Source organism: Corapipo altera, unplaced genomic scaffold (genome assembly GCF_003945725.1).
Source record: "Corapipo altera isolate COAL_440 unplaced genomic scaffold, ASM394572v1 RXGC01000072.1, whole genome shotgun sequence".
In the NCBI taxonomy this organism is placed as follows: domain Eukaryota; kingdom Metazoa; phylum Chordata; class Aves; order Passeriformes; family Pipridae; genus Corapipo; species Corapipo altera.
This window is the reverse complement of record NW_020884943.1, coordinates 1,302,890-1,323,201: the sequence shown is the minus strand read 5'-3', so window position 1 is coordinate 1,323,201 and position 20,312 is coordinate 1,302,890. Positions and strand designations below refer to the sequence as shown.

Below are 20,312 nucleotides of genomic sequence, written 5' to 3'. Positions count from 1 at the left end.
AGGGGGGCGGTGAGGGGGGGGTCGTTTCCCCGACGGGGCGCTCCTTTTTCCCCCCCCCCCCGGTGCTGCGCGGCTCTTCGCGACATTACGGCGGGCGGGCGGCACGCCAGGAATGCGCGCTCCCGGCGGCGGGGCCGCGCTCCCGGCGGCGGGGCCGCGCACCGGGCGGGGGCGGGATGACATCATGAGAAAGTGGCGGCGTCCCCGGCAGCGGGCGGGCGCCGCGGGGAGGGGAGCGGCGGGCAGAGCAGGAGGGAGGGAGGGAGGGAGAGCGGGCAGGAAGGAAGCGCCGTCGGAAGCCCCCGGGGCGGCGGCGGCGGCGGCAGCAGCAGCAGCGCTCATCCTGCATCCCGCATCCCGCGGGAGCGCCGTGCCGGAGCGGGATGCGCGGCTTAGGAGGCGTCCCTGCCGCCCAGCGCGCACCCCGCGGCGGGCGGCAGCGCAGCCGGGACCGCGGGCACCGGGCGCAGGGGCGGGGCCGCCCCCGAGGGTTGCGGGGGTGGCGATGCCACCGGCGCGGCTGCGATGCCCCAGCCCGTCCCCCTTTGTGTGTCGGCGGGACCGGGCGAAGGAAGGAGCCCCGTCCGAGATCTGCCCGTCCCGCCCGGTAACAGCCCCGGCGGCCCCATTGGCTCCCGCCGCCGCCGCTTCCTGCGGCCGCGCCGCCCCCGCGGGGGCTCCGCGGGCCCCGCGCCAGCCCCGCCCGCCGCCGGCACCGCCCGCCCGCCGCGCAGCCGCTTTTATGAATGAAACACCGGCCGCGTGCTCGGGCAGGGGGGGATAAACCCCCTCTGCCCCACCGGAGGGGACCGGGAGGGACCAGGAGCAGAGGATGCCGAGGCGCGGGTGCAGCGCCGGGCGAGGGGGAGCGGGAGCCGCGCTCCGGGAAACGCGGCCAGGAGCGACTGATTGGAGGCAGAGAGGCACCATCCAGCGGCTGCCCCAAAGGCTCTCCCTGCACGCCCTCAAGCTGCTCCCTAGAAAAGTGTTGGGAGTGCTGGGAAGTCCATTAAATAGGGTTTCTGGGTTGTGCGTGGAAGTCAGTTAAATAGGGTCGCCGGGTTGCGCGTTGCGGGAAGGGCCAATTGCAGCCCGAGAAGTGCAGGGTCGTGGCGTGTTTCTCCGTTAAAAATTGAAAACCTTCCCCGCCGGCTGAAGTTGTGAAAACAGAACTGCACGTCCTGGGCGTGAAGCACAATAGGACAGGCGGAGGGACAGGGCACGGCTTCCTCGGCGAGGAACCCTCCGGGTCGCCCCAGGGGCTGTGGCATGCAAGGGGAACTGAGATCGTGGGGCCTCCGACATCCTCCTCCTCCTAACAGACAGAAGACAAAATGGAGACAAATGGTCAAGCAAACGAGTAAACTAGAAAAGATGGGCAGACAGTCCGTGCACAGAGATTATGTAAACACCCAACTGTGCAACAACATGCCCTGTGATCTTTGGCACTGCTTTCCCTGCAGGTCATGCAGGAGAGATGCTGTGTGACTCCATGGCATGTCCTCCCACAGCATGTCCTCCCACAGCGTGTCCTCCATGGCCAGAAGCCCCTTCTGCTGCCCTGACACCAGCTGGCGATGCTGCCCTGAGTGTGGTGCCACCAGAAGGTATTCCAGCTATCTGGTGCAGCACCTGGGTGATGCTAAACTGCAGAGGCTGAGGTTAATCCCAGCGCTCCGGTTTTGAGGGGCAGGCAGCAGAAAGGCAGGGTGAACCCCAATTCATGGCCTTCCCACTTTTCCCCACTCCACTTCGGTGCAGGACAAGTCGTTTCTCCCATGCATTGGCTTCACCTCCGGCGCTCTCCAGCGGGCCTCGGGCTCCCCTGTCAGCCCCCCAAAAAGTGAGAGTTTAAAGGGTGCTATTTTTTAATAGAAAAAGCAAAGCAGAGCGTTTTCGGGTACAGGCAGCTGGGCCGGGGAATGGGAGTTATTTACAGCGGGGCCACCTCGCGCGTGGACAGGCTGTCCTGGCGACGCGGCGCGTCCGATGAGGCCCCAGCAGGCTCCGGCGGCTGCCAGCACCTCCCTCCCTCCCACTCCCCCAGCTCATCTCCCTGTAGGTGCTGGAGGAAGCCCTGGCCACCATTTTGCTGCTCTGCTGGGATATTTTATTTCTGGGTGGCTCTGAGCCGCGGGGGTTGGGTGCCGAGCGCGGCCTTCCCCGCATGCACTGCCGCCGGATCAGCTCTCCTTGCCCTGTTCCCTGCCACCTCCGTGCCCCTTCAGGAAGGTGAAAACTTTAAAGTGAAAGGAAATACGTTAATAATTAAAAAAAAAAAATTAAGCAAATTACGGAATATTAGAAAAAAACCCATCCTGGCAGAGGAGTGGGCGCCCCAATCCTTTAAAGATTTTGGTGCGCAGCAAAACCGTCCAGGCTGGGAAAAAAATAGGAGTGAGGAAACGGGGGAAAGCTTTTCCCTTTGGGATCAACTACAAGGAGTAGGCGTTCAGGTTGGGAGTGTGTCTTTTCAAAGGACAGATATGGCAGGTACACGTCGGTGACAGCAATAATAATACTAATAAATTTATAACGAACAGCAACGCACTGGTAACTGCTCCGCTCCCCTCCCCGGCGCCCCCGTAAAATAATACCGAGTCTCCTTGTATTTCCCTCCCTGGTGTCTGTGTGTGGCCTTAGCCCCATTCATCATTTGGCTCCCAGTGCAGAACTCGCTCCATTTTTAAAATTATGCATGATCCACTGAAGAGACAATTTGGGTTTCCCCCACCTCTCCCTTGCCCTTGAAGAAAGCGAGCCCTTGTCTCATTTGCATTAAACCCCGGCTCTCTATAAGCTAGGCAAAGGGGAAGGACTTGAAGCCTATGGGATGGCTTTAGGGCTCTGCCCCTTGCTTTTGGCTCTCTCTCTCTCTCTTTCTCATTCTCTCTCGTGCTTTGATCTCTGCTTAACAACAGTAACGTCACAGGACTATACAGGAGAGTTTTGTTGGAAGTTAGAAAGTTTTGCAGCCTCCAGAGGGCTGTAGCGGCAGTAGCAGAAGCAGCATCCAAGGGACTCCTGGAAGGGGAAGAGAGAGAGCGAGCGAGCGACTGACTCAGTCCTGCTGCAGAGAACTGACTCGAGGCGACGGAGGCAGACATGGAACATCAGCTGCTGTGCTGCGAGGTGGAGACCATCCGACGAGCCTACCTGGATGCCAACCTCCTCAATGACAGGGTGCTGCAGACAATGCTCAAGGCGGAGGAGACCTGCTCGCCCTCCGTCTCCTACTTCAAGTGCGTGCAGAAAGAAATCTTGCCATATATGAGGAAAATAGTTGCCACTTGGATGCTGGAGGTTCGTATCTTTTCGGGGGATTTTCCCTTTTGCGAAGCTTCGGCACCGAAACGAATTAATCCGGGGAGCTGCTCCCCCATCTCCTGCCCCCCCCTCACCCCCCCCGGCCCCCATCCCGTCCCCTGGGATCGGCTCCCCGGCGCGGGCACACGTTGTCTTGCCCTCGAAAACGCCCGCGTGTACCGGGGGAAAGCGGCCCGAGGACACGGTCGCCGCCGCCGCTGTCGCCGGCCCCATGTCCCCGCTGCCGCCGCCGGCCCCATGTCCCCGTCGCCGGACACGGAACACCCCCCCCGCACCCCAACCCTGCCGGTGCCCCCGGGGATCTGGGGGGTGCCCCGGCACCTTTCCCGGCCGTCGGGGCACGGCGGTCCCGGCTGCGGGGAGCTCCGGGCAGAGCCGGCTCGGGGCTCCCCCGGCCCGCCGGGGAGCGGCCCCGGCCCCGCAGCCCCCGGCGGCGCCCGCCCCTGCCAGCCCGTGTGTTCTGGGGGGTTTTTTTATTTTAAATTAATATCCTTGTACACGTATGCAAGCGGCTGCCCGTGCCAGTATTATGCGCCATCTTTGTTCTTTTATTTGCAAAGCAAAAGTGTTTATTAATCGGGAGAAAAAACGAAGAAAGTCCCGGGGAGCAAAGCCAAGGGTGTGTGTGTGTGTGTGTGGCGGGGGGGAGCGGGGGAAGGGGCCGCGGGAGGAAGGTCGGGGGGCCGGGGGACCCCGCTGGGGCTGCGGGCAGGGGGACCGGCCGGAGGGGCTCCGGCGTTTCTGGGGGGAGTTGCAGGGTGAAAGTTTCTTTGTTCAGCGCGAAGAGAGGCTGGAGCTGCGGTCACCCCTCAAAGGCACGCTTGTGCTGCGGCGGCGAGCGGCAAGGTCGCCTGGGAAAAGCCAGTTGGAAAGGGCCTCGTCCCTGGCGGGACACGTCTGGGGGGGCTCCCAGCGGGAGCCCCAGGAGCTGGGCTACATTTTCATGCCTTTTCGGAAGCCCTGGGCCCCCGCGATGTATTTTTAATTAATTTTTGAAAGCGCAGCGCCCTGCCTTGCTCTGGGAAATGTCGCGCCCGGCTGTGCTGCAGGGCGAGAGAGGGAGGCGGTGAATTTCACTTCGGGGGACCCCCCTGGAACCCCCGAGCAGGACCAGAGGAACGGGGTTCGGTAAAGGACCCCCGCCGCTTCATTTTCAGCCTTTTTTGAGAGCTCAAATAATTTTTTAAATATTTTTAAATATTTTTTGAAAAGATGACGTCTGGGGAAATGAGGCTGGACGCCACCTTTGTGTCTCGACCAGAGAGGGGAATCGGCAGCACAACGGCAAATTAGATGAAAAAATAAAAGCGAAATAAATAAATCCGGGGCCAAGCCCAGCTCTGCACCCCGTTCCCAACCACGGGGGTTTGCATTTTCCTCCGCTTTCCGTTTTCTTTCCTTTTTAAAAATTTGTTCTAGGGGCTGGAAAACTGGGCACAGACCTCCTCTTCGATTACCCCCCCTCCCTGTTTGCCATGAATCGCCTGCGGGTTTCTAACGCAACATTTCCCCCCACTTTGTCACTCGTGACTTTCATTTTCTTTGATGCCGCTGGTTTTCCCATATTTATCCGTTTTCCCCCCACTGCATTTTCCCCTCGTCTCCTTCAACCTTGCCCTGCAAAGCCTGAGGGTGAGGGAGGAGGGAGGGCGAGGGCAGCGGGACAAGCCTGGCTTTCGCCTCTATTAAATTATTCTTCAACGATCTCTCTCCTTCTTTCAGGTTTGCGAGGAGCAAAAGTGCGAAGAGGAAGTTTTCCCCTTGGCTATGAATTACTTGGACAGATTTTTGTCGTTTGAACCCCTCAAGAAAAGCCGGTTGCAACTGCTCGGAGCTACCTGCATGTTTGTGGCTTCAAAAATGAAGGAGACTATTCCTCTGACCGCAGAAAAACTGTGCATTTATACAGATAACTCCATTAGACCCGACGAATTACTGGTAATTTGACGTTTAGTCACTTCAAGAATAAAAAAAAAAAAAAACAACCAAAAAACAACACAACACCAAAATCGAAACAAACATTAAAAAAGAACCAAAAAAAAAAAAAAGGGGGAAAAGAAGGAACACAACCACACAGGCCAAGACGGTGTATTCGGAAGCCCCGCTGCTGGCGGTGTGGCCGCTGCGGAGGCTCGGGAGGGCTGGGATAGGGAGCGGGACGGGGATGGGGCCGGGATAGGGACCGGGACCCCCCCGCGCTCCCCCGGCCCCGTGGGCGGCCCGCGGGCTCCCCCTGGTGGCCCCGCTCGGGGGTGCGGCAGCCCAGAGCCCCCGGCCCCGCCTGGGGGGACCCCCCAAAAAACACCCGCATCCCGCTTTCCTTCTTCCCCCAGGGAAAGCTCTGCCCTCCCAAGCCCGGCCGGGAGCCGCCCGGCCCCGCCGCGGTGCGACCGTGTGCGAGCGGCTCTCTAACCACGCTCTCCCCCCTCTTCTTCCCCTTCCTCTTCTCTCCTTCCCTCCACCCCCCCCCCCTTTTCCCCTCCCTCTTTCTCTTTGCAGCAAATGGAGCTGCTGCTGGTGAATAAGCTGAAATGGAATCTGGCCGCAATGACCCCCCACGATTTCATTGAACATTTCCTCACTAAAATGCCTCTGGCAGAGGACACCAAGCAGATCATCCGTAAACATGCTCAGACTTTTGTGGCTCTGTGCGCTACAGGTATGAGCCCTGCACGTCCCGCAAAGCGTGTTTTGCTTCCCCGACCCGCGCCCACCCCCCGCCTTGTAAAGCTTCCCGTAGCCGTGGTCTAAGGCGCGCTCGCCAGAGCTGCGGGGAGGTAGTTTAAGCCCCGATTATTGCCCCTTGTTTGCAGAAGGTGGATTTACTTTGCCAGAGGTAAGTTTGGTTTTTTTGTTGTTGTTCCAGAAGATATTTCGCCTTCTGAGATTTTGCAGTTTGTGCTTGTTGTCAGGGAGGGAGAAGGACCCCCCCAGCCCCCCCCGGCCCCTCTCAGCGTGGCAGGATTTCTTCGCCCTCCCGCACACACCGGGTTGATGCGGGGGCTGCAAAAGGCTTACGGGGAATCCCTCCCCGAGTGTGGATTCATTCTTGAGACAGTTTTTAAAGGCGGGCAGGGAGATTTTTTTTTTTTTTTTTGCCTGTGAATAGCTCCGCGCGGGGGGGTTTAAAACTTCCCTCTTCAAGTTGCCCCTTCCCCCCCCCCTCCCTCCCCTCTCGGTGGCTGGTGGATTGGAGGAGGGCCACGCGGCACAGAGGCTTTCCTGGCACGGGACCGAGCCGCTGCCATCTGCACCCTCCTGACCACGTGCTGTGCTGGAGCCATGAGCAGGGCCGGGCCTCCAGAGATGCCGAGTTAGTGGTTGGTATCCACACTCTGGAAAAGCCTCGGTGGGAGACGCGTGCGCGTGGCCAGCGGCGCAAGTTAATGCCGCGTAGTTTCCTTGTATGAAATGATGGAAGAATGATTGTAGGCGCTCAGAAGGAGAAAAAAAAAAAAAAAAAACAAACCAAAAAAACCAAAACCCACCAAAATTTATTTCACGGAGTCCTTGCCCTTACTGCACGGCCTAAAGATAGAACGTCTGAGCCATAAAAGAGAAATTTATAAACGCTGGCGTTGCTCTTCATCTTGGCCCTAACATCAGCATAACAGGTTAGATTGCCTGGAATAATGCTCGGTGTTAGGAGCACCGCAACCTCCAAACAGCCTTCAAACCACAAGGCAGCAGCATTTTGGGAAAATCAATTGTAACTCTCCGTGTAACTCTCAAATGTAACTCTGCCAGGTCCTGCCAGATAAGGCTGCAGCGACTCTGAACGTGGGATTTGCTAAGTGTGAAGCTTCCTCGACCTTTAGCTGAAAGGAGCAGCTACCTGGCCTCCCCTTTGGATATGGGGATGTTTAACCTAGGTTGTTGTGTTGGCAATGACAGGGATGAAAACAAGGGTAGTTCAAAGGTTGGAGACTCGCTAAGAGTCCAGTACTTTGATCTACTGTCGGTGTTGTTATGTTTCTTTTAGGAAGCACATCCAGAGCCCTTATTTAACATTGCTACACACCACAGCTGGAGAATGGATCAGTAAATGAGAACCATGTTCTGGGAGTTTTACTTAGCTTTTTACAAAAAAAAAAAAACAAAACCCAGTGCTGAGCTCACCAGAGTTGGGGCCCTCTTCAGCTCCCTACTGAAGCTGGGAGTATTGCCTGGGGAAGCAGCGCTCAGGAAGGCTGCCACCAGGCTCTGTGGTTTTAACTGTTATTTTTGGATGTCAGGAATTCCTCTTACCTTTTTGCTTTCCTCATGCCTTCTTTGTTGGCTAGTGAAGATCACATGTGGCTTAAGCAGCATCTGGACTTTGCTTTGCTGTTGCTGGGTCGTGTTGTGTTTCCCCTTGCCAAAATGAACGGAGATGGACTGCAAACGCGTTGTGCTGCCTGGATGCTGTGGGGCCCAATCCAAAGTCCACTGGAAACACTGACACTCGCTTAAGTGGCCTCAGGGGCAAGTGCAAGTCTATCCTTTGCCTGTGTCCTCTTCTGTAAAGGAGGTTCTCCTAAGAAGAGACTGCAGAACAATGCTTGCTTAGAAAATAAAGCCTTGGCCAGTTGGCTTAACAAGGTGAAGGCTGTGGAAGTGTTTGCAGATGAGTGCTGTATGTGTTTGCTCCAGAAAGAGAAGGTTACGCTGCAAGGTGAAGTTGAGGGGAATTCCTTTTAAGCTCCCTCTTCAGTTGTCTGGCTAGTAGATTTGTTTGATTTGGTTTGGTTTTGAAAAATCCATTTTCACCAAAGGATGTCTTTGTGCTGTGGTAGGTTTGGGAGAAAAAGCAAAAAAAAAAAAAAAAAGAAAGAAAAAAGAAAAAAAAAAAGAAAAAAATTACCAGGGGTTGTTTGAAGTTAACACATAATTGAGCTTAATGAATGGGGCTTTGGCATGGCCGAGCAAGGCAGGGAGAGCTCAAAAGGAAGCAGGCCTCTTTTGGCCCAAGTTAAGACCAGTGTTGAGGGAGAACTGCAGCTCTATACAAGCATAACAATGAATAGCAACAAATATTGGAGTTTCAGCATTTCATTATGTTCCTCTGGTTATCAAAACATACCAGGCTCCTCTTTATTATTATTATTATTGCTATTATTATTGTCATTGCTTTGCTCCTCTCTGACGGAGAAAGAAAGGTCCCCCCTTTGAAACAAGCGCGTTACAATCCTCCTATTCTCCGGCCTTTATAAAATTGGAAGTCTCAAGGTATGTGACCAGTTGGAACCTGTTGCATCTTGCAGCAAGTGATTTATGTTCGCAGTTTTGATTTGCCTCAATGAAAAGATTTTCATTCATAGCCCCCAGCTCTCCAGACGGATGGAATTGCTGCTCCATTTAAAAAGGAAAAGGGGTGACTCGCCTTGTTAGGAATTTTTTTTAAAGCGCTGCAGCGCCTATATGCCTGCTTTGTCCTCCCTTCAGGGTGGCTGGCATTCTTCTCTCTCCTCCCCCTCCTCTCTCTCTCTCTCTCTCTCTTTTTAACAACGCTGAAGTTGTTTATTCTTTTTGGATGAAGTCTCAGATAGGCTACTGGGGATGTGTGCTTCAATTGATGGGGCCCCCTACCCCATTGTGGCTGTGTCAGGTCTAATTCATCTCACCGAAGCCCCCTTGTTCCTGAGCGCTCAATAGCGCAAGATGAGGCGATGGAGGCTGACAATGATGCCACACTCTTCACTTGGGGGCATCCAATTACAGGCGAGAGGGGCCCCCTGATTAATATGCTGAAATTAGTGGCCTCTGCCACAAATAATTCCTTGTTGAGTTGCAACAAAAAGGCAGTCCATGCTGCTTGTCTGGAGTGGTTATAGGGACAGACACAAACTGGTCATTTAAACTTCATTATCACTTTTCCACCTTGGAAAGAATGAGGGTGTGACTATGAATTCATGTTCTTGTTTACTGCTCCATTTAAAAGAAGAACGCAAATATTAATCCCAAACGTGGTCCTGTCAGGACAGAACTCATTAAACTGACACATTTTGGTCATGTTCTGTTTGTGGAGCTCAGTAAATAGTGTCGTGAACGTGCTGCAACCCCATCTCGGTGGGATTCCTGCTTGCCTACTGAAATGCCCCATTTCTGAAGTCTACCTGCAGCTGTGTGTCAGTATTCTGGTTAGGGACTGCCTTTGGAATGTGTACAGTTGTCACTAAGCAGCCTGGACCGCTTTGGTTTTTTGGGAATGACAGCAGCTTGCTTGAAGCTGGGTGTGTTTACCCCTGCCCGGAAATGGGGCAGATTAGGAAAAGGGGATAAACTAAATTTGTCTTAAGCACAGTAACACAAATGAGATGACTTTAGGTCGAGCTTGCCTTTTCCCTGGCACTGCATCACAAAAGTCTGGCCAGAATTCACCGTGTCAGTTGTAATTTTGGAGGTTCGTAGAGCGCTGGGCAAAAATGCCCCTTTGAAGGTGGGTATTGGTCAGGGCCACAATGGAGTGCTAGAGGTGTCTGAATAGACTCAGAGCCAGGACTTTCATGGAGTCCTGAAGTCTTTAGTTTCACTGGTAAAACACTGACACAAAAGTTATTTTATCATAATAAAGGAGATGCATGATTTAATACTTAAACTGTTCCACTGAGCCCTCTAAGCTGTCCATGCCTTTGATTTCATTCAAGGGTTTGACAGATGGTTTATATTTTTTCAGCCCAGAGGAAGTTGTATTCTGATAAAAGCTGAAGGAATGTATCTCAGGTCCTGGTGTACAATGTGGCATTTCCCTTACTCCCTCACAAAATTGGACATTTACTCGTGCCACTTACTTCCTTTGTTTCAGATTCTCCTCCCAAGGTGTGTGGTGCCACAGATCAAACACATTCCTGCTCAGCAGAGTCTTAGCATTAAAACGGGGGTTATTATTATTATTATTATTATTATTAAAAAAAACCAAACCAAACAAACCACCCTCAAAACAAAACAACAAAACGAAAAACATGCTAAATGGCAGAGATAGCCCCTTAAGGAATCATGGGAGTGGCTTTGTGGAGAGACCTACAGCAATGCAGTCTGGAAGGGGGCCCAGCCTCTTGTCAGCATGGTGTCACATCAGAATGTAACTGATTGTCCGCCAATTCTTGGGACCCCCGTCACTTAGTTATGCCACATTTACATTAAATCCCTGTTGCCAGGATGGATGGCAGCCACTGACAAGAGACTAGGTTGAGACAAAGCATTTTTAAGATGAAACCGTAATTTAAATATGGATTATCTGCCTCCTGACAGGGTTAAGCAGTCTTTCTCTTCTCTTTCTTTTGGTTGATGTTGTTGTTCATTAAAGCAATATTCCTTTTGAATGTCAGTGCAAAGGTTTCTGCTTTAAAGGGCCCGAGGACTCGTTATGAGAGTGCACCTTGGGTCTGATCCCGCGAAACGCTTCCCAACGGGAACAGGGTTTCTCAGATGGATAGTGCCATTGACCCCAGTGGCATTATCCACATGAGCAAAGCATTTTAACATTTGAAGAATGGGGGCCCTGCTTATGATAAAAATACCTCCAAGTGATGAATGGCCTCCCAGGGGGAGTGCTGGGAAGGGCTACTCACGGCACTACAGTTGCTCATGTGGATAAGTGTTTACAGGTTCGGACCTGTAACAGTTGGGAGCAGGAGGCACCTTTCTGCTCCCAGTTTTCCCTGCCTTTTGGGATGCAATAGTTGGCAGCTGAAAGCCATGCTGGTAGAAAGAGTGTATGTGTATGGACAGGCTTCTCCTAAAGCAATCATTTCAGTCTTTTTTTTTTTTTCTCTTTTTTTTTTTTTTTTTTTTTCTCTCCTTTCTTCATACAGATATTAAATTTATTTCAAACCCACCTTCCATGATCGCAGCTGGCAGTGTGGTAGCAGCTGTGCAAGGCCTGCATCTGGGGAACACTAACACTTTCCTCTCCTATCAATGCCTCACACATTTCCTATCACAAGTTATCAAATGTGATCCGGTAAGTGACTCTTTCTCTTGGTTGATCTCCTGTTTTTTTAAGAATGAACCACCCCCCCCGCTCGCTGCATAGTAGCTAATCTGACAGTAAATCTTGATAAAAGTCAAACCACAGAGTGGGGTTTTTGAATGTGTTCTCTTGTGCCCATCCTGGTTATTTGGCTGTCATTATACCCATTAATAATCTGTGATTACGCTGCTGCAGTGCCACATCCAGCTCTAATGTGTGTGAGAGAGGCGTTATCTGACAAAGCCCTGCATCCATTTAGGACCTTGCAGGGGCTGTTTGGCTGTGGGTAATTAAACCAGGAGTCTGTGTAAAACAAAACTTGGAGAATGAGACGAGGAAATAGTTACTGAGACCTCGTGGTATCTCTGACCTTATCTTTGACCATTCTCGAGGCCTTTTATTGTGCCAAGTGGTGTGAAAAAGCCCTTCTTAAAAGAGTTCTAATGATCTAATTTGGTTTATTACGTGCTAGACCTGCACAGTAGCTGGTATTGAATTCCTTTTTGGAACAAATGCTTGTCCCACGACTTTCTGACAAGGTAGATGGTCCTCACAGGACTCTCATTTTGCCCTGCAGCTTCCAGGAGATGCACATCAGTAACTAGTGAGCAATAAACCTTTCATGAGTGAATGGGCCAGGAAGGGAGCCTACAAGGAAGACCTAAAGTCAATGATCCATGTCATAATGGTGTGTGAAGTTGGGGCAGAGTTGAGCTTTGTTTTGTAACAATGTGGAAGACCAATAAATAGATGCTTTAAAAAGGTTCTTGTGAGGTCTCCAAGCGCTGGACAATGAGTCAAATAAAGACAACTCTGTGGTTAGCGGCAGAATCTTTGAGATGCTGTTCAGTTATTTTACATGTTAATAATTTTAAGTGCATAGAGAACTGTACCGGTCCAGCCACTGCAAAACTCGGTTCGTATAACGGGACTTTGTTGGCAGGACTGAGTGATTTCTGGAAAGATGAATGCATCATAACTGAATACTCACAAAAGAATTATTTTACCTTTGATAGAATATGTGAAACAGTTGCTGAAAAATACGATTTCTCAGCTTATCATTTTGATCACCTTAACAGTGCCTCGGCTTTGAGCATGTTATTTTTGTCATTTGCATTACTGTGGCTAAAGCAGTAATACATTAGTGCTGAAATGTGAAATACTCTGAGAACTTGAAATGCTGAAATAACGCACTGCTCAGTTTGGTATGTACGTGTAATGCTTTCAGTGAACAATGCAGATATTTCAGTGCGTGGTTGGCCACCGTCCAGTGTGAGATGTTTGAAGCAGGTACCGAGGGAAAATACTAGGGTTGCTCTCTGTTCAGACAGTATTTTGATTCAAACAACGTTGTTTAATCACTCCTGATACAGAGCATTGAAGTAGATTCTCTCACATCTTGGAGAATAACAGCACATCCTCATGTGACTTGACTTAGCTGATGACAAGAGCTCTTTAAAAAGAAAACGAGGGTTGTTTTACCAAGAAAGCAAATTTTTTGCTTATTTCATTTTTTATTGTCCACAGTCAGTGCAAGGCCACAGTCTGACCTGAGCTTAGTTAAAGGCTTTAAAAGGAAGCAACTTCCCTGCAGCTTTCAGTGCTAAATATCTGCATGTGTTAGAGCAGTTAGAGGTAGGAGTAAGCATTTTTGTATGGGATGCCACGGAAAATTAGCATCATAAAATTATATATGTGTGTGTACCTATACTGTTGTAATGGAACAAGGGAACAGCAACTTTCACTGCAGCTGCTGGTTTCATACCCAACATGATTCCCCTGCAGAGAGACTTTCCATTATCTGTGCAATCCGTGGTATCAAATGCCATTCCTATTGCCCTGTTTCAGTAGCATGTGTATGAACTGTGCTGTTCCCCAGTGATGGTTCCCCCTCGTCAGGCTTCACAAGTGAACAAGCTTTATATTGGATTGCCTTGAAATATTAAGATCCTGATTATCTGTTAGCTGGAGCAGCAGGTCTGTTGGATTTCAGGTTACATAATTACACTTTTTTACCTTTAGTCTCAGGGAAAGCTGAATCTGAAGTAAAACGAATATCACCTGATTGGAATTCCTTTATGGTTCATGTTTACGTTGGTAGGAGTCCAATTTCCCATTTTGCCTTTGATCAGGGGTAATTAGAAGCCAGATAATCACAATTAGAAGTCTTGGGCTGTCTTCCATCATTCTATTCTTGACCCCATCATCCGAACGGATGGAATTTTACCTGACATTCATTTCCAGGCCAGAAATTCGCTAAACTAGATTAGATTGGGTCTCCAAGCTGTCTGTTAGTACATTGGAATTCGTCTCCTGCCTGCCCCTTCTCAGAGGCACCTTCAAACATGTGCTTGTTATCCAGGACGGGTCAGGCAGTAACAAAGGATTTCCAAGCAGTTTCTTTTTTTGTTGTTGTTGTTTGTTGCCTTTACTATCTGACCCCAGAGTCTGATCGTGTCTGCTGTGTCTTGAAGGTATTTCACCACATCAGTTAAGCCAGCAAGTTTGTTGTTTTTTGTTGGTTTTTTTTTTTCACTGAGGAGCTTAATTAATCCAGGAAGGGTTTATGACCTTGAACAAACTGTGGGCATTGAAAATTTGGGTAGTGAAGCAGAAAAGTTGTTGGGAGAAGTTATCAGAGTAATGCACAAGTTCTGTATTTGCTTTTCAGTGCTGAGAAACACTGAGAATGAAAACAGCTTTGCTGAGGTTGCCCATACCGAATTTTATATTTTGCAGATATTTTTGCTAGCTCTAATGCATCCCTGCAGGCAAACTATTTATCTAATAGTCATGTGAATAAGAAATGAACAAAATGTCTAAAACATTAAAAAAATAGTTCTCATTCAACTGTAGCTTCAAACAGTCTGTTTGTAATAAATTGTAAAGATTAAGTTTAAAAAAAAATACAGTTACGACATGCTGCACTCTTGAGAATTTCAAAGGAAAAAAAATTCTGTGGTCAAAAAGTACCTTTAAATTACATAGTCCTATGCAACTATTCATAACTGGACTCCAGAGGGAGAAGAATAGGTATTTATAGAAATTCTTTTGAATGGTTTTAGTTTTCAGAGCTCAAACACGCTCTATGCAAATGGTTAGGATTAAAAAAAAAAAAAAAAAAACAACAAAAAACAAAATTCCCATCAAAACTCACCAGACAATCCACTCCCCCCACTAAAAAAAAAAAACAACCAACAACAAAAAACCCCACCCCAAACCCAAAAGGGTTCATTTTGCTTTGAACATAAATTTCCTTTCAGTTTGGAACGCTGAACATGCCACCTTGTAAAAACAGAATTACCCTCAGAAGTGCCTGGATTTGTAAAACCAGAAATACCTAAAAGCTGTATTGGTGTGCTCCTCTTTAACACATCTAATTCCAAGTGTGACTGAGGGACGTGGTACAGGAGGAGGTTTTTACAGTCAGGATTGATCCATCATATCTGGAGGAGGGGGGGAAAAAGGACTTCACAGAGACCTTATTGTGGAGGCCAGAGGTATGCAGGAGCCAAAGGCATGATGACTTTAGGATATGAGGCGTTTCTTTTTGTCATTTAAAACGCTGTGTGTCTCTGTCAAGAGGAAATATTACACTAGGGTTTAAACCAGGAAAGGTCATAGGTTATGTGTTTTCAGTGAGCTGTAACTGATGGTCTGATCTGCTTAGAGGTAGGATTAACCTCCCTCTCTCTCAGAAAGGACTTGCAGAGAATTGTTTGCTTGGGTTTCTAATCTTATTTTACCCCAAATGCCATGTGCCCTTATTGGTGGCAGAGGAGATTCTTGTGGTAGTGGAATCAGTGAAAAGCTGGTAGATCACACAAGAAGCCTCTGAATGAAGGCAGAATTGAAACTGGGAAATAAAGAAAACAGCAGGCAGGTCACCCTCTCAGGAAAACAACATTCATTCTCAGTCATGCACATCCTAACACTTTTGACGGCAATTTATCATGGAAGACTGGGTTCACCGCCAGGGCTAACACATGTCATAGGTTAAATCAGAAAAGGCAATGCTGAAAGGAGACTTCAAAAGTCCTTAATGCACAGAGTTAAATATGTTGGGGGGAAAAAGCCTGCGATGTTTGTTGTAAAGATAGGAGTAAACAGCTGGCTGGGGGAGTTTTGGCAAAACGTTGTGGGATTGTTTTGCCTGCGTAAGGCACCGTTCCTGTGTCGTTCCAGTGGATGTACATGGCTCCATAACTTGCAGAAAGTTGGACTGGCTAGGCCTTCTCCAGTTCTAATTGCTGTGATTTAGATCTAACTACTCATGGAATGGTTTAATGCCTTGGGGAAGTTACCTTTCCCCACCATAGACATGATCCTCCTTGGTGCTTTGTGCTTTTAGTTCACAGCGAAGTCTGTGAAAGCAGCGAGGCCCTTGCACCCTCCTGAAGGCTCAGGAGGATTTTTGTGCGTATCCAGCTCTGAGAAAATGTTTTGGAAGTGAGGGGAAAAAAGATCTCACCCTGTCTGAGATGTCAAGGTGAATGTGGTAGCCAACAGAAAGCTTGGCTGCAGCTGGGAGTGAAAGGTTATGGAGGAGTTTAGTGGTGCTCCTGAAAGATCTCTCCATTTTGGGGTCACGTTGTTCTGGAGGTACAGATGCTTTCAGAGCCAGGAAAGGATCAGCCAAATTGAGCTGCCCACTGCTGGACATGGCAGCAGTTGGCAGGAACCTTTGGGCACGTATATCCAAATATATATATGGCCCTTCTATCTAAGAACTTCATATCACTGGAACTCAGCCTGAGAGAATAATCCCTGCTTACGACCATCATTTCTAGTAGACTGCACTGCCAAAGCATTTCTGGGGTAAAGGCAGAAAGCACAGTTTTAGGACCAGTGGACCTTTAGAGAACAGGCAGAAAAGGTCCAGCATCTTCCTGTGGTCCTGCCCAGCTTGGTTGAAACACGTGTCAGTGTAGTGGGGCATCCACCACATCCAGCTCTGTGAGCTGAGCCTAAACAACCCCAGGGCAGTGATGGTGTGTCCATGGGGATGCTCCCCATGGCCATTCCATCCACAGCACATGGCAAGAGTCAGTTGCTGAAGCCTCAATCCAGGCTGGCATCCTGCAGGAAATGGTGTGGCTCGTCCAATCCTTTCCCTGTTTGGTGTTCCTCCTGCTCTTCCCGCCCTCCTCTCGGCCTGCAGCTCTCCCAGATAACCTGAGGAGATTCCTCTCGCCCTTTTTTTCAAGAAATGCTGTTTAGTCTGTGACCTTACTGTGTTTCTAAAGGACTCTTGGGTCTTTCTCTCCTTCCATTCAACCTCCTCTAGGATTGTTTACGAGCCTGCCAAGAACAGATCGAATCCCTCCTTGAATCCAGTCTACGTCAGGCACAGCAGCACAACGTATCTTCAGAAACAAAGACTGTAGAGGACGAAGCAGATCTTTCCTGCACACCCACTGATGTGCGAGATGTGAACATTTAAGAGGACTTCTAATGGATTTGCTTGGCAAGAAAAGTAGACAAAAGAAAGGGCATCTGAGAAGGAATCGGCGTCAGGATCTCCCCCCCAGAAACCCTTTTCTCCAGGACATTTTTATACCAGAAGGGAAAACCAGTTCTTGTTATATTTTTTTCTTGCTCTGTCTCCCTTCCATCTGTGACTTCAAACAAACAAAATAAAACAAAAAGTACCCCAAAAACTGTCTTAAAAAAAAGAAAAAATAGTATTTGCATTACCCCCAGGGGTTTGTGCTACAAAAATAGAGGATTTTATACAATAATAATCAACTAGTTTTTATATTAAAGTGTTCTTGTCTGTATGTTGTAAAAATAGGCATTAACACACAAAATGTCTCCAGGGGAGGTATTAGATTTGATTTCTTACATATAAAACCAACAACCAACCATTTTTAAAGTAGAAGAGGGTTATTTTTTTTTTTTTTAGATAGTAAATGAAATATTCTTTTTCTTTAAAAAGCATAGCTTTAACGCAGTTCTAGGCTTTTCTGTATCTTGCTTGCTTATGCATTTAGTCACTTTATAATTCATCTGTAAATGTTTATTTTATTTCCTTAGGTTTTTTTTTATCCTCTTCACCTTATAAATGGTTAACGTAACCCATAAGTTAGTCTATGTTAGTATGCAGCATTATTATATGTTAATCTTTTTTTTTTTTGTGCCTGTGGATTGCCTGTGCATAAGGCATTTGTAGGGTTCCAGCTGAGCATTGTTGGGAAAGGCCAATGTACTACTCACACAGTACCCTATTATAAAGAGAAACCGAAATAGTGACATAATATATTATATTTTTGTAATCTTCCTATTTTTGTAGTTACCTGTGTAAAAATGCTGGTCTGACCCCACAGATATTCAGCCTAATTATGGTCAGGTTCAATCCACAGTTCAGTCTTTTTTTTTTTTTATTTTGTTTGTCTGTAATATTCTAAAACCATTCCATTCAAAGCACTTTCAGTCCATTAGATATAGGAATTACATTCTTTTATTGTGTGGGAATTTTATTTTTTTTTTTTTTTAATGGAATGGTTTGGAAATATATAAAGTGCTTGTTGCAAACTTGGAATTGCAAAGCAAGTGCATTTAACTATGGTGTTAGAGGAGAAGTGATTTTCTTTTCCGAAGGTTGTGTTCCAGTGAGAGAAATTGCATTCACAAATTGCCAGGATATCTTCCTATCCTTTTCTATAGAAAAGCTGAAGTTTAGAATCCTTTGGTGCCAACTCATCTTTATAAATTAGGGGCCTTAAAGGTTCACATATAGGACACGTAGTTTTAAGGATTGTCGCTAGATGTTTTACAACTGAAGGTTTTTAAACACTAAAATATATAATTTATAGTTAAGGCTAAAAAGAATATTTATTGCAGAGGATGTTCGTAAGGCCAGTATGATTTGTAAATTAATGCAATCGCCCCTTTTGTTTTTAAAAAAAAAAAAAATGAAATCTTTCTACCCTTGATGTTGCAGTTTTAACACAAGCTTATTAAAGCAAAAAGGACACGCTTCAAAGAACAAACCCAAAACCAAGCAGTGCATTTGGCCCCTTCTTTTCCATTTTCAAAAGCAGTCTAACCATGAAAAAAACGCCATAGTTAATAGATATGAAAATTGGAGTACTTGAAAGAAGTTTTTATACCAGTATATGCCCCATTATTTTTTTTTTTTTTAAATTTAGCTACAAATAGAAAATTTGCACATCTTGGCTATGTATCTTTTTATTATTATTTTAGAAAGTAGCTGAAGGGACGTGGACATAGCTGTTGAAGTTGATGCTCGAGGAGAATGTGATGGTGAACTGTATGTGAGAAAACTGCCGCTAAGGTGTTGATTGTAAAAAAAAAAAACAAAAAAAAAACCAACAAAACAGCAAAAAACAAAAAAGGAACAAAAAAAAAGGAAAAAAAGAAAAAAATTTAAAAGTTAAAAAAAAAAAAAAAAAGAAAAAGAGAAAAGAAAAGGAGTGGATGCTCCCTTTTTATTGAGCTGCTATGGATAAATTCCCAGCATGGTTTGAAAAAAAAATTAACATTGCTTCTCTGTATCTTTGTCATTGTGTTTTGCTGCTATTTTGTGGATCAGTTTTTCTTTTTTTTGTTATACAATGTCATATACTGCCATGTTATAGGTTTTAATTTTCTCATAGAAAATTATATTATTGACATCAATTTTTTTGTAGATTTTTTTTTTGTTTTTATGTGATCAATTTTTACTTAATGTGATTACTGCTCTATTCCAAAAAAAAAAAAAAAAAGGTTCCTGTTTCACAATACCTCATACTTCAGTTTTTAACCGTGTCTAGACCAGGTTTTAATGCTCCTACAGTGCCTCATAGTTCTACTGCAAACGGAAATGCATCGAATGGGTCTCGCGATTTGCAACTAGGTTGCATTAATTTAAGAAACAGCAGACATTTCAGAAGATCAAGTCATGTCAAGGGTTGTGGTTTTTTTTTTTTTTTGTTTTGTTTTGTTTTGTTATGCATTTTATAAAGCTGGATTCCTTGTCTGATCTGGGGTTTATTATCATAGTAGTTTTGAGCTGTGTTATTAGCCACATTGATATATGAAAGGTGCATTATAATATAACTCTTGTGTGCCACCTGATGTGGTTTCCCCTCGGCTGGGACACATCATTTGGTATGATAGGTTATCTTCTGGAACTCTAAGTATTTTGTGTGTTTAATCTGTTATGATATACTAGGGAGGTTTTTTTTTGTTTGTTTCGTTTTGTTTTTTTTTTTTAATTATAGGCATAATGCTAATTTAAAAAGCCTGTAAATCTCATAAATAAGCCAGCTAACAGAGTTGTATGCTGAAGAATAATCTAGCTGTTGCCTGTATGCTGCTAAACCAAAACAGAATTAGAACTCATTTTGAGGCAAATGCAGTTAAGATCCTACATAGTGCATAAATAAAGCATTGCAATGCTACTAGCAGTCGCAGGACCCAGGAGGACTGGATACATTCTGTCCAAATTTCAGGAACATTTCTTACTGCTTACCTCATAAAACACTTCTGTTCGTGGCATCTCTGTGTCTCTGAACCAAACCTGATACTGTTGAGTTAGTGCTTGTGGGGTTATATTATGTTGTTACACTGAGTGGCAGTGTGTACTGCAAGTTTCTTTTTAAAATATTCTTATGTACTTAAAAAGGCCAAATCCAGATTAAAGTGGGTTCACGTGCCAACAGAGATGCTTTATTTGTCACGTTATTATAACAATCTGTAGTAAGCAAAGCAATTCAGATTTGTACATTTTTTTTTTTTATATTGTACTTATTGGCATCACTGGTCTGAAATGCACATTTTCACCGACAGACCTGTAACAGACAAGTTTCCAGCAACAAAAAAAAAACTAAAGTCTAGAAATAAAATTGGTAAAACCCAACGTCTGCCTGTTGTCTTCTTTTAATATTTTTTGTTTCATAGCCTTTAAAATGCTGAATGGTTGTAACTACCCACTGCAGTGAGTAAACCACGTGATATTTTCTGGGTTTGACTCTCTGTGCTTTAAGAGTTTCAGTGCTGAAAACCTTTTGTTGTTATTTTAGGAAACTGT

At 46.8% G+C, this 20,312-nt stretch overlaps 1 protein-coding gene across 2 annotated transcripts; it reads left to right on the top strand.

The window, feature by feature from the left end:
• The first annotated feature begins 2,831 nt into the window (after positions 1-2,831).
• On the top strand, positions 2,832-20,141 carry CCND1 (cyclin D1). 2 transcript variants are annotated; one of them, XM_027662042.1, is made up of 5 exons: positions 2,832-3,303; positions 5,050-5,265; positions 5,827-5,986; positions 11,121-11,269; positions 16,566-20,141. In XM_027662042.1, exons 1-5 carry the CDS (start codon positions 3,106-3,108, stop codon positions 16,719-16,721), a joined length of 879 nt encoding a protein of 292 aa, XP_027517843.1. In that variant the 5' UTR covers positions 2,832-3,105; the 3' UTR covers positions 16,722-20,141. The 2 variants fall into 2 exon arrangements, with proteins under 2 accessions (XP_027517843.1, XP_027517844.1); XM_027662043.1 differs by lacking the exon at positions 2,832-3,303 and adding an exon at positions 4,723-4,959 and having other exon boundaries at positions 16,566-16,915.
• Positions 20,142-20,312: the final 171 nt, after the last annotated feature.

Excerpts from the sequence above, each read along its gene's own strand:
- CCND1 (XM_027662042.1), top strand. The coding sequence starts at position 3,106 with ATGGAACATCAGCTGCTGTGCTGCGAGGTGGAGACCATCCGACGAGCC. Across the intron at positions 3,304-5,049 it reads TTGCCACTTGGATGCTGGAG|GTTTGCGAGGAGCAAAAGTG; the intron begins GTTCGTATCTTT and ends TCCTTCTTTCAG. Across the intron at positions 5,987-11,120 it reads TGTGGCTCTGTGCGCTACAG|ATATTAAATTTATTTCAAAC; the intron begins GTATGAGCCCTG and ends TTCTTCATACAG.